Genomic DNA, 12,956 nt, shown 5'->3' on the forward strand with positions numbered 1-12,956 from the left:
GACTTCCTGTGGTAATAGCGCCCCCCTAGTGGTCAAAAGACACCAAATGTACTGTGCGTCCCGAGGATGGGGTCACAAGTCCATGCACCAAGTCTGGACTTCATACATCAAAGCCGTGCTGAGATATGAACTCACTTCCTGCTTGGCAGCTTCACGACTGAGTTTTGGCTGTGAAAATCAAAAAGATTCATAAACTTTTGTGAGACAATTTGTGAGATCTAAAGACAGTCTGTAGGTCGTGTGCGTCAGTTTGGTGAAGATTGGACAAAATGTGTGACCTGTGAAACTTTATTTTCGCTACGGGTCAAAAGTTCCATACAATAACGCATTGTTAGCTGATTGCAGCGCCCCCTAGGGGTATGGGACCAGATTTCTTGAGCTGAATAAGAAGGATTTTTGGTTTTCTGAAGCGTTTGCCCATCACAGCCAAATGAAACAGGAAGTAGGTAATATCTCAGGAACACTTTCATGTATTGAGATCAAACTTGGTACATAAACTCGGGATTCCATTGAATGGATCTAGTTTGTACCAAGTTTGGTTTCAATACATGCACCCTGAATTAAGAACTGTATTGCATCATATCGAATCGGATCAAATCGCACTGACTGTAGTAAAACGCATCTTTTCTGAATCGTATCATAGCTTCTAGATACATATCAAATCGTTTTATAAGGGACACACACACACACACACACACACACACACACACACACACAGCACAGAGAGGAGGGACTTGCAAATGCGCTGATACACGTGCCTTGCCTTGGCAGAGAGCCAGCTGCGTGAGCAGTCTCTCCTGCTGGAGAAGGGCTTCCAGGAGAAGGCCGACAGGTTGGGGCAGGAGATGCGAGAGGCCCAGCGGAGAGCAGAGGAGTCAGAGAAGAGCAGGAGCCAGGAGTTCACCCGCCTGCTGGAGCAGCAGGACCGCCGCCACAGCGAGACCATGGCCATGATGAGGGAGCAGAACCAGGCCATCCTGAATTCAGGAGGAGGAGGAGGAGGAGGAGACTGCTGCATCCTGTGACCACCAGTCACCAGCATATCACATCTCCCAGCTTCCAAACCCTGTCTGTTGTCCTGTCTGTTGTCCTGTCTGTAACTGTGTACATGTGTCTGTTGTCCTGTCTGTAACTGTGTACATGTGTCTGTTGTTGCTGTTTAGTCATTTGCTGCTGGTGATTGGTATGTTTCTGCTGTTGGTGGTCTCATACTGTAATTGGAAAATCAACTCAAATCTACAAAAAAGCCCAGCAAAGACTCTTCCATCTCCGACAGCTCCATAAGGTCAGAGTAATAAGGTCCCATCTCCAACAGCTCCATAAGGTCAGAGTAATAAGGTCCCATCTCCTGACAGCTCCATAAGGTCAGAGTAATAAGGTCCCATCTCCTGCTCTGCTCCATAAGGTCAGAGTAATAAGGTCCCATCTCCTGCTCTGCTCCATAAGGTCAGAGTAATAAGGTCCCATCTCCTGCTCTGCTCCATAAGGTCAGAGTAGTAAGGTCCCATCTCCAACAGCTCCATAAGGTCAGAGTAATAAGGTCCCATCTCCATCTCCGACAGCTCCAGAAGTTCAGAGTAATAAGGTCCCATCTCCGACAGCTCCATAAGGTCAGAGTAATAAGGTCCCATCTCCTGACAGCTCCATAAGGTCAGAGTAATAAGGTCCCATCTCCTGACAGCTCCATAAGGTCAGAGTAATAAGGTCCCATCTCCTGACAGCTCCATAAGGTCAGAGTAATAAGGTCCCATCTCCTGACAGCTCCATAAGGTCAGAGTAATAAGGTCCCATCTCCAGCTCCATAAGGTCAGAGTAATAAGGTCCCATCTCCTGCTCTGCTCCATAAGGTCAGAGTAATAAGGTCCCATCTCCTGCTCTGCTTCTGCACAGCCACCATTGAGAGCATCCTCTCCTCATCCATCACAGTCTGGTTTGGCAGTCTTGACGCACTCTCCCGGAGGAAACTTCAGCGCATCATCAACAGAGCATCCAAAGTCATTGGTTCACCCCTACCATCTCTTGAATCACTCTACCACAAACGGACACTACGCAGGGCACACAAGATCAGCTTTAACATCACCCACCCTGCACACCAGTGACGTGCGGTCAGGGTAGGCAGGCCCTGAGTAAATTTCATTTTAAAAATAAGGACGACACGTATTTTTTTAAAATATTATTAAAAGCTCACACTGAAGTCACAAACAATACAATTAGAATGCAATTTCAATTCTAAAAAGTAAATGTACGTCTTATTTAAGGTCAAAAACTCAAACGTGAAGGCTTACGCAAACAGCGATTCACAACACTGAACTACGCAGCAAAGCAAACATGCCTGGTTACCGTGGGAACGCCCAAGCAAGCAGTCCCAAAGCTTGCTTTGATTCCAAAGGCCAGGGTAGGCTTTGAAGGTCTCTGCCTATCCTCACCATTCATTTCAATGCTGCGAATTTCGGAGGTTGCGCATGCGTATTACATGATTCATGCGAAAGTTTATGGGGAGAATAAGCATGCTTATTCCCGCCAAGCGCTGCCTTTCGAACGCAGATAAGCCAATGGCAGTCCGGCCTCAACGGGACTCGGGACATCAGCTCGGACAACTCCAGATATGAAACAGCAGGGAGGAGGTAGCCTACAATTACAAATTAATGGTGGATTTATGTAGTTTAGCTAATTAAAAACCCAGACGGATAACCATGGTCAACCAAGTACACCGAGAGGCTAGAAAACGAGGTTATATTTCATCAAGAGTAGCCTACAAGATGTCTCACGTTTGCAGCAGGTCTACTAGAAGCCAACAACGCACCAGGTATTCACTAGCCTATCCAGCATGTCACAGGCAGAAAAAAAAGTTTGGGTCTCAGTTAAAACGATTTCCCCCCTCTTAATCCCCCATAAATACCAGTAGGTCTAGTGAGGAAAATTAGCTTAGGCTATTTGTTATTAAAATATGATGAGGAGGACCCCGACGAATTTTCTTCCTTATTTCCTTCTCAAACTACGTTGAAACTGCATCTTTAACAGCCCAATTTTCAAAATTTCCCCCGGACCCCCGCAGGGTAAAAAAAAAAAAAAAGTTTTTTAAAAATGCACACCTAGTGACGCCTCTGAATCTGTAAAATGACTAAGTAGGAGGAGTATTACCATGAAAATATAGTAATATTTGCGAGTGTATGGATGGAATTTACACATGTGAATGGTCACTGCCTACCCTGCCACAGACCTCACCGCACGCCACTGCTGCACACTGCGCCTTCCAGCTACTTCCGTCTGGGAGGCGTTACAGAACCATCACCTCCAGAACCACCCGCTTCAAAACCAGTTTCATTCCCACAGCAATACACTTCCTGATTCATTCCCACAGCAATACACTTCCTGAACTCCAAACACTGAGGTCTGTTATGGATTAGTATTCCCACAGCAATACACTTCCTGAACTCCAACCACTGAGGTCTGTTATGGATTAGTCATTCCCACAGCAATACACTTCCTGAACTCCAACCACTGAGCTCTGTTATGGATTAGTCATTCCCACAGCAATACACTTCCTGAACTCCAACCACTGAGGTCTGTTATGGATTAGTCATTCCCACAGCAATACACTTCCTGAACTCCAACCACTGAGCTCTGTTATGGATTAGTATGACTCTTATGTATTCATGTATCTACTGTATGTTGTATGTATCATGTATGAATGTGTCTGTGTGTTACACTTTATGTAGCCCAATGTTGGAGCCTGTACCAAATGATGGAGACAAATTCCAGCAGCCTAGCTGTGTGGTCATTATAATCAAATCAACCAAATCATATAAATTCAAATCAATTAATTGTTGACTTATTTTGACTTTATTTCTTGTTTCATTACTTTATTTTGTACAGCACTTTGGTTAGTAAAAGCTGTGCTACTGAATGTTCTCTATAAACACATTTTACTTATTTACTCCAGAAGTGATGTGTGTGTGTGTGTGCATGTTTGTGTGTGTCGTGCACCTGGTCAGCTAGTGATAGTGCATGTGTGTGTGTTTTACTTACTTACTTCAGAAGTGTTTGTGACCCCAGCTGTCCCATACTCAACACCTTACACACACACACACACACACACACACACACCTTCACCTTTACACACCCTCAACACCTTACACACACACACACACACACACACACAGGTTTTCCCATGAACTGAGTGTGTGGACTGGATGTACAGGCCGAGCAGCCTTCAGCAGACAGATAAGAGCTCAACGCAGATCAGAGGAATGTGCCTTTTGGCAGACCAACGGAGATAAGAGCGCTGTCAACCTTTGTGCTGTCATAGTTACGCCATAGTTACAATGGATCCTCAACCTTTGTGTTGTCATAGTTACGCCATAGTTACAATGGATCCTCAACCTTTGTGTTGTCATAGTTACGGCATAGTTACAATGGATCCTCAACCTTTGTGTTGTCTTGAATTTTCCCTTGGGGATCAATAAAGTATCTCTACCTATCTATCTTGTCATGGCATAGACAAAGAGCTTCAACCTTTGTGTTGTCATATGCTGTGTAATTGTTTACAGTAGCCTACAGTATAGGCCTACTACTACTAAACAACTCATTGGGCGGAATGTTCCATAGCCTACTGTAGGCCAATGTTGAAGACAGTTTAGACAGTGTTTAGACAGTAGCCTATTCTGCATGTAATGTGTTCTGTCTGAGGGCAGAGAAACCATAGCAAGCAGTCCGGTGACTTTAACACTTGTTGGACACAGAAAATCAGTGGTTGAACCTAAACAAAGATGGCATAAGCAGCACAATTAGTTTCCTGTCAGTGACCGCGTAGGGCTGCCAACAAGCACGACAGTCTGTACCCGCGGGGCGCGGCTGGCTGAAACTGAAAGTGAATCCGCACGGTAGTGATTTCCGAGAAGTTGAGTCTGTTCGTATAACACTGTCAACCCTGTACTCTTCTCATAACCTAAAGGCAGACAGCTCTCGTATTGGCTGAAGTCAGTGTTGATGAAATAGTGTGAGCCTTTGTCTCCTTCGCAAGATAACCAGTGTTGGTTTGCCAATCGTCTTAAAACACAAAGGAGGAAGAAGACGATATCGAGTGCGAACAGCATTGTTTGTGTGCTCTGCTTCGTGTGTGCTGTCCTAGTTTGGTTAAGCCCCTCGGGTAAGTCAACCAAACAGTGTTGTCTATAGGCTACACGCTCTTGGTTTATTAATAGACGGTAACATAGCCTAATGCCATCGATTGTTCAAAGTCGGCCTTTATTTTAAAAGTCGCTTTGGATTAGTGTCAACCATCTTTGGTGTCAACTAAACGAATCATGTCAAATGTAGACTAGACTAGGTTTAGACTGCCTTATAGTCCGTTGACAGTTAGCCTACATCCGGATGCAGTTCTTATTCATTTTCATTCATTTTCATTTCAAGGGTTTGTAACTTTGCACAGTGCCTTGATCTTAACATCTACATCCTCACGCGGTTCAGTCTCATCCGTCTCGAAACTGCTGCGCAAAGGTAGGTTGTAAACATAGACAAGGCTCCATGCCACGTTATATTCCTTTTGTACCCAAATAACTGCAATTATGGGACATACAGCACTGGTGTCACGTTCTTAGACAAAATATTAACTTATTTGGTCGCCGATATTGACCGATTTACGGCTCCCATTGACTTCCATTCAACACATTTAAAAAATATGTCAATTATGTGCCCAAACTGACCCTGTTGACTTTGTCAGAAACCACTTTCACTTTGATTTTGGTACAAAATATGCTTCCATCAGGTCCCATAGGTTTTCACAGGCGTGTTAATCAAGCGCTTTGCAGTCTGCATCCATTATGATTGGGTTTGCACCTGTGGAAAAGGATCTGGTACAACCCTAACAGTTATTTGTGTAGTTCATTAGATATATTATATTATCTATTGCATATATTGTCTATATTTTGTTTTTCATTTTAAACTTTGTTCCTTTATAAAATGTGGGGTATCATTAAGGTAGAGTGAGCTTCTTAAGTATTTGAACACAAGTCCTTTTAAAGGTTTTATATTAAGATCAATAGCCAAAAATGTATTTTATATTCCTCTTTTTATATACAGCTGTTGTTCTGAAGTAGGAGTAGGCCATGTCATCCAAAGATGATTAAACACATACAACACTGCTATTTATTTGTGCTGTAAAGATTATTAAAAAGGCTGCTATTTGTTTGTGCTGTTATGGGTTTTAAGTAATTCAACTTTTGGCCAGTGATGTCACTCAGCCCCCCTGTATTTGTCCAAATGTCCACGAAATTGTTTGTGCTGTCGTTAAGAAACAATTGTGTTAGTACGTTTTTTAAGCTATTCTCAGGTGCGCCACTCTGGCCACCACTGGCTATGTGGCTGATGGACGTAGAATGTATCCAAATTCACACCAATTATTTTCTGTTTGTCCACCTCCATACCAATTACTATTAAAGATAGGCCTATATCTCACAACTCCTTCATCAACACATAACTAACCATTTATCAAAATAAACAGCAGACCTTACCAGACACAAGGATATGAAGCATTCATCTGTACAATACGCTGATCCCGAGTAATTCGGTTTTGAAATTGCAGCAAATTTCTACATGTTGTCCAACTTCTGGCTAAATGATATTCTATTAAGCTTCTACTCTAATAGCAGCCCAGAATAATGAACTTGTTCTCTAAATCAAATAATCAAAAGTTGTCATGGCATGCACAGATCAACTGTGCTTTTCAATAGACATTTCTATCTGCATGCTTCAGGTGACCTGGATGCAGACAGAAAGTATTTTTACAGATCCGTGCTGTCCATGATTGTTGTGCAATTAAAATAAACATTAGTTCAAATCTGAAACTATTTGTAAACAAAGTAGGCCTATTCTAATTGGCTAGTTTATCATAGTGTACTGGGTTTTCCCAGGTGTGTTCGAAATTCAGACTTCTTCCTTCGGACAGGCCCTTTGAGTCTGGGAAAAGACTTTTCCATTTCCATCGGGATTATGATGATAACTAAGCAGTCATAATACAACAGTTTTGAACAAATGTGTGCAGCATGCTAATCATGCTAACCTGATGTGATAGCAAAACCAGTCCTAAATGTGTGCAGCATGCTAATCATGCTAACCTGATGTGATAGCAAAACCAGTCCTAAATGTGTGCAGCATGCTAATCATGCTAACCTGATGTGATAGCAAAACCAGTCCTAAATGTTTGGATTAAATGTGCTCAGGAGGGTTGTGTCCATTGAGCCAGAGAGCGAAACTACTCAGAAGATGACACAGGTGCCGGTTGTCATGTTATGAGGTTATGTGGTGTGTGCGTAAATGTGGTATGTATGTGTGTGTGTGTGTGTGTGTGTGTAAATGTGGTGTGTGTGTGTGTGTGTGTGTGTGTGTGCTTGTCCCCCCAGATGGCAGTCTCCATGGCGTCCCCGGTGTGTCTGGTTGATAACGGGCCTGACGGGTGCATGCGTGTCCAGCAGGAGGCGCTGCAGGTGCTGGAGCAGATCCAGCAGCCGGTGGTGGTGGTGGCCGTGGTGGGGCTCTACCGCACGGGCAAGTCCTACCTCATGAACCGGCTGGCCGGCAAACACACAGGTCAGAGCCACAGCACATCAATCAGAGCCTGGGATTGGTGGAGATGTAGTGGGCGGGATAACCAGAGCCTGGGATTGGTGGAGATGTAGTGGGCGGGATAACCAGAGCGTGTGATTGGTGGAGAGATGTAGTGGGCGGGAGAACTAGAGCGTGGGATTGGTGGAGATGTAGTGGGCAGGATAACCAGAGCGTGGGATTGGTGGAGATGTAGTGGGCGGGATAACCAGAGCGTGGGATTGGTGGATAGATGTAGTGGGCAGGATAACCAGAGCGTGTGATTGGTGGATAGATGTAGTGGGCGGGATAACCAAAGCGTGGGATTGGTGGAGAGATGTTGGGGGTGGGGCCTGAAGCTGATGGTCTCTAATGAAGCTCCTCTTGATCTCTCAGGGTTTGCTCTGGGCAGCACCATCGAGTCCAAAACCAAAGGAATCTGGATGTGGTGTGTACCTCACCCCTCTAAACCAGGTGGGTTTGTTCACACACACACACACACACACACACACACACACACACACACACACACACACACACACACTCTTCACCCCTCTAAACCAGGTGGGTTCACACACACACACACACATTTGTTTGCTTTAGCATACAGTTAGCTAGGGAGCATAGCTACAGTATATTAGAAGCCCCGTCTTCAATTATAGCTGTTATTATTTGCTAGGTTTTATTGCAGAACGCATTAAAACTTGTGGTTCTGAGTCTTGAATCTTTAATCTAGTCAACAAGTGTGGGCACCATAGAGGGACTGGTAACTTTGGTAACATTGGTAACTTTGCTGCTGTCTGCCCATATACAGCACTTAGCATTGCAAGCCTTACCCCAAGCAGTGTCAATGGGCATAGCACTTAGCATTGCTAGCCTTACCCCAGGCAGTGTCAATGGGCATAGCGCTTAGCATTGCTAGCCTTACCCCAGGCAGTGTCAATGGGCATATGAGCTAAAGTTGCATTCCAATACAGCACTTAGCATTGCTAGCCTTACCCCAGGCAGTGTCAATGGGCATAGCACTTAGCATTGCTAGCATTACCCCAGACAGTGTCAATGGGCATGTTAGCTAAAGTTGCGTTCCAATCACAAGGGTCATTACGCTGAATTCTCTACTCACAGGGAACTCGATGGCTACTCACTGCTATAGTCTTAGGATATCAGGAGATGGCTACTCACTGCTAGTCTTAGGATATCAGGAGATGGCTACTCACTGCTAGTCTTGGGATATCAGGAGATGTTTGGACTCATGAGGTGTGTCAAAACAGTGGAGTGTAGTTTAGCAATTTTACTAACGTCAGATAGTTGGTTTATACAGACGTGTTTAGGTTAGGAGAAAGACTTTCTCAGAATGTACAGAGTCTACTTCTCACTAACTTTCACAAAGTCCATGCATTAAAAAGCCAAACAAACACTTGGACCATCTATCCTACTGAAGTCCGGCGTCATCGATTTCTCAGTGAAGCTGGAAGTAGGCTGGTGTGTATGTAAATATTGATTACATTGATTGGGGCAGCCGTGGTGTACTGGTTAGCGCATCGGGCTTGTAACCGGAGGGTTGCCAGTTCGATCCCCGACCAGTCCACCACGGCTGAAGAACCCCTCACTGCTCCCCGAGCGCCGCTGGTTGGGCAGGCAGCTCACTGCTCTGGGTTGTGTGATTCACCTCACTGTGTGTTCACTGTGTGCTGTGTGTTCACTAATTCGGTTAAATTGGGTTAAATGCAGAGAACTGAATTTCCCTCACGGGATCAAAAAAGTATATATTCTATTCTATTCTATTCAAATGTAGAGGCCAGAGCCAAATAAGGTGCAGCCACCGAGCTATGGTAATCTATTGCTTGCTATGGTCTATTGCTTGCTATGGTAATCTATTGCTTGGCGATTCCTCTGTTTAACAGCGTCATTTCAGTGTCATGGCTGCTGGCACCTGCATTGCCAGTGGTGCCTTACTGCAATGAATGCAGAATGTGGGCTGTTTTGAGCAAATATATTGATTAGGGAGATGATCTGCATTTCCTTTAACCGAAAGCTATACGACTATCGTTGCATGTGCATACTTTTGAGGTTCCCTTTGTGGGGATTTTACATACCAAACTCTAACATTATTCAACTCTAACATTTGCATTCCATTGCCCCATTAAGTGATGATGTTGCCTCTTCAACAGGACACACTCTTGTCTTGCTGGACACAGAGGGACTGGGAGATGTAGACAAGGTGATGTACAAGGACTCTTTTTTTACCCGTACGGAACATTTGAGATGGTGGCCGTGATATGCTTTTAGTTACCCTGGATTATTATATGTCAAATCAGACAATATTGATAATAACAATAGCAACAAAAATAATAACAACAACAGCAAGTAACATTTATATGATGCCTTTTTCAAACCCAGGGAGAGGAAAATAGAACAACAAGCAAAAAAAGCAGAGAGAAAACAAAGAGAAGAAAAGAGTAGGAGTAGAGAGGGAGAGAGAAAACAAAGAGAAGAAAAGAGTAGGAGTAGAGAGGGAGAGAGCTGTGTGTGTTGGGCATTAAAAAAAAGAAACAAAGAGGTCAAGAGATGTGCTTTGACAAAAGGGAGAGAGCAGTGGGGTATACTACGAATCTCGCTGAACATAACCAGGCTTTCTTTGGATAACCTGGATCGATAAATACAAAAGTTGCAATCAGAGTTGAGTGGTATTACGAAACTCGCTCACGGATGAATTTATCAAACTAGGCTTTCAGCTCAGATCTGTGCGCGTTCTCGTGGTTGGGGTGACTTTGACCAATCGGGAAACGTGGAGATGCACAAGACCGCCTAGGTTAAAAAACGATTACTTCCGCATTTATGAGCGGTATCAAAATCTAGGGTGGTCTTTTTTAGTGTCTAACCTATAACATCAAAAAATCGAGGGTCATCACATATTGTATGGTATGCACGTCCATAGTAGTGACATATTTGCACGCGCAACATAGTTAAAAGCGCCTCCGAGATTCAAATGTTTGAAGAGGCGGAGCTGCTCCTGTTCGAAGTATGACAGCACACGTGTGATAACTTCGTTGTTCAAGATAATGGATTGGTTAGGATTGGTCAGAGGGCGGTAGTTTTTCACGATTTGAGCTATAAGTTGGCACATAACCTGCTCCCGACCAGGTTTGGTTGCGAGCACAAGATACCATGGTGATACAGCGACGCTAAAACAAATCCACTTTCGTATGACCGCATACCCTGGCTTTGAGCCTAACATACCTCGCTAAGCCACTAATCGTGATTCGTAGTACACCCCACAGCTCTCCAAACACACACACACACACACACACCCCACAGGTGTTTGATGATCAATGTAATCACAATCAATGTAATGCGGTCAGATGTGGCTCAGGCTTTAAGTAGAGTGGGGGTTGAGCAGGGTCGAGCTAACATGAGGACACACACACACACACACACACACACACACACACACACACACACACACACACACACACTAGGCTAGGTGAGGGGCTCAGTAGTGGTGAAATGGGAGAGCACACACACACACACACACACACACACACACACACACACACACACACACACACTAGGCTAGGTGTGGGGGTCAGTAGTGTTGAAAGGGAGAGCTGAGGGCCCAGGGGAGGGCAAAGTCAGAGATAGCATTGGGGTTGAAGCAGCGGTTGATAAGTTAGAGATAGCGTTGGGGTTGAAGCAGCGTTTGATAAGTTAGAGATAGCATTGGGGTTGAAGCAGCGGTTGATAAGTTAGAGATAGCATTGGGGTTGAAGCAGTGGTTGATAAGGTTTTCAGCCCTTGAAATCACTTTTGTTGTACAGCCTGAACATAACATTATCTGGTAAGCAATGTTTGGACATTGATTTAACACAATATATTATTCATAGGCAGCCCTAACATTGCACAATGGAAGACAAACGTGTTGACAATATCACTGAACCATAACAAGTTTTTATAATAAATGATTGATGAAATATACGATTATTCCTTTTCTCTAGTTTCTCTTCTAATATAATAGATATCATGGGTTCTATAACATCTCATATAATACATATCATGGGTTCTATAAGATATCTCATATAATATATATCATGGGTTCTATAACATATCTCATAAAATACATATCATGGGTTCTATAAAATATCTCATGGCCAGCAGATGGCGCCGTGGCGCCGCACTTCTAGCCTTTATCTTATTTGGCTGTAAGCAAGCGGTGAAATGGCACCCTCTGGTGGTTGTGCTGCACTTCTAGCCTTATCTTATTTGAATGTGAGCACAAGAGCAGTGAAATGGCAACCTCTGGTGGTCACTTCTAGCCTGATCTTATTTGGATTTAAAGAGACCATATGCAACTTTCTGCAGGAGACGATCGCTCCTTGTTTACATCTGGAAGTCTGAGACGAAGAACCACGCTAGCAATTTATATCTTTAAATATAGCCTATACATGTATAAATTTACACGCTAAAGCTGTCGGGGAAGCTCTGCAGAGAAAATGCAAGCATAAAACGAGCGAAAATGAAAAACGAAACCGAAACCAGAAATGAAATCGCCAATCCTGCATAGTTCCTCTTTAAGCACAAGAGTAGTGAAATGGTAGCCTGATTGCCATCGACTTGAAAGGCTCTGCGAGACTTTAGTCTGACCAAGAGCCTGTGTATACACGGTTTCTCCAAGTGCTTGGTTGACCCGCCTCCTTTAAGTGCCTCGATTTGCTACTGGTCGATGTAAGAAAGCGGTTTGCCGAGTTTAAACCAATAACAACACTCTTTCCTCTGCCTTGAACACGCCTCTACCCAGAGCCGTTGAAGCTGCTCAAAGTTGATTGGTTCTCGACCAAAGGGGGCATTTCCGCAGATTTGGGGAATTCAGAAATCCTTCCCGATTAGCAGTTGACCAGACCAGCGACAGCAACGCCGAAGGTGTTACGTCACTGGGAGGGCGTGCCAGGCTAGTGAAATGGCATCGTCTGGTGGTCACCTCTAGCCTTATCTTATTTGGATGTGAGCGCAAGAGCAGTGAAATGGAATCGTCTGGTGTTCGTGCAGCACAAGAGCATCATGAAATATTTAATTTAAATGGAAATTACTGTAGAAAATCTTGTTGTTCTTTGCCAATTATTTGTCAAATCCATCTGATATATTGATTTTTTTTCTTTTTAAACTTTGCGTCTTCATCAATTGTGAATGTGATGTAATATTAGATACGTTTTTGACATCCAATATTAGATGACCATGAATTTGAGCAGTGGGCACAGTCTTACGGGCTGACACTTCTCCTAAGATTGCTCTACAGTGCTGAAGCAAAAGTCTTATTCCGGCTGTATATATTGTGCCACAATTTAGTTTAGTATCAATGGGAGATGGTTGCTGGCAGTCAG

General features: G+C 43.9%; 1 protein-coding gene across 6 annotated transcripts in view; it reads left to right on the forward strand.

The window, feature by feature from the left end:
• The window catches only part of LOC134079235 (guanylate-binding protein 1-like), a 150,839-nt gene that overhangs the window by 108,646 nt on the left and 29,237 nt on the right, over nt 1-12,956 (forward strand). The window contains exons 1-5 of one of the 6 annotated variants that reach the window (XM_062535468.1): nt 4,877-5,149; nt 5,413-5,499; nt 7,401-7,587; nt 7,978-8,055; nt 9,753-9,802. The exons of 1 other annotated variant lie outside the window; for it this stretch is intronic. In XM_062535468.1, coding sequence (XP_062391452.1) covers nt 7,401-7,587; nt 7,978-8,055; nt 9,753-9,802 — 315 coding nt within the window. In that variant the 5' untranslated portion in view covers nt 4,877-5,149; nt 5,413-5,499. Of the gene's footprint in view, nt 1-771; nt 3,938-4,876; nt 5,150-5,412; nt 5,500-7,400; nt 7,588-7,977; nt 8,056-9,752; nt 9,803-12,956 lie in introns of those variants that run through there. 4 more of the 6 variants (XM_062535471.1, XR_009938894.1, XR_009938893.1 and 1 more) reach the window with 4 other exon arrangements.

The sequence above is a fragment of the Sardina pilchardus genome, chromosome 4 (assembly GCF_963854185.1).
Source record: "Sardina pilchardus chromosome 4, fSarPil1.1, whole genome shotgun sequence".
In the NCBI taxonomy this organism is placed as follows: domain Eukaryota; kingdom Metazoa; phylum Chordata; class Actinopteri; order Clupeiformes; family Clupeidae; genus Sardina; species Sardina pilchardus.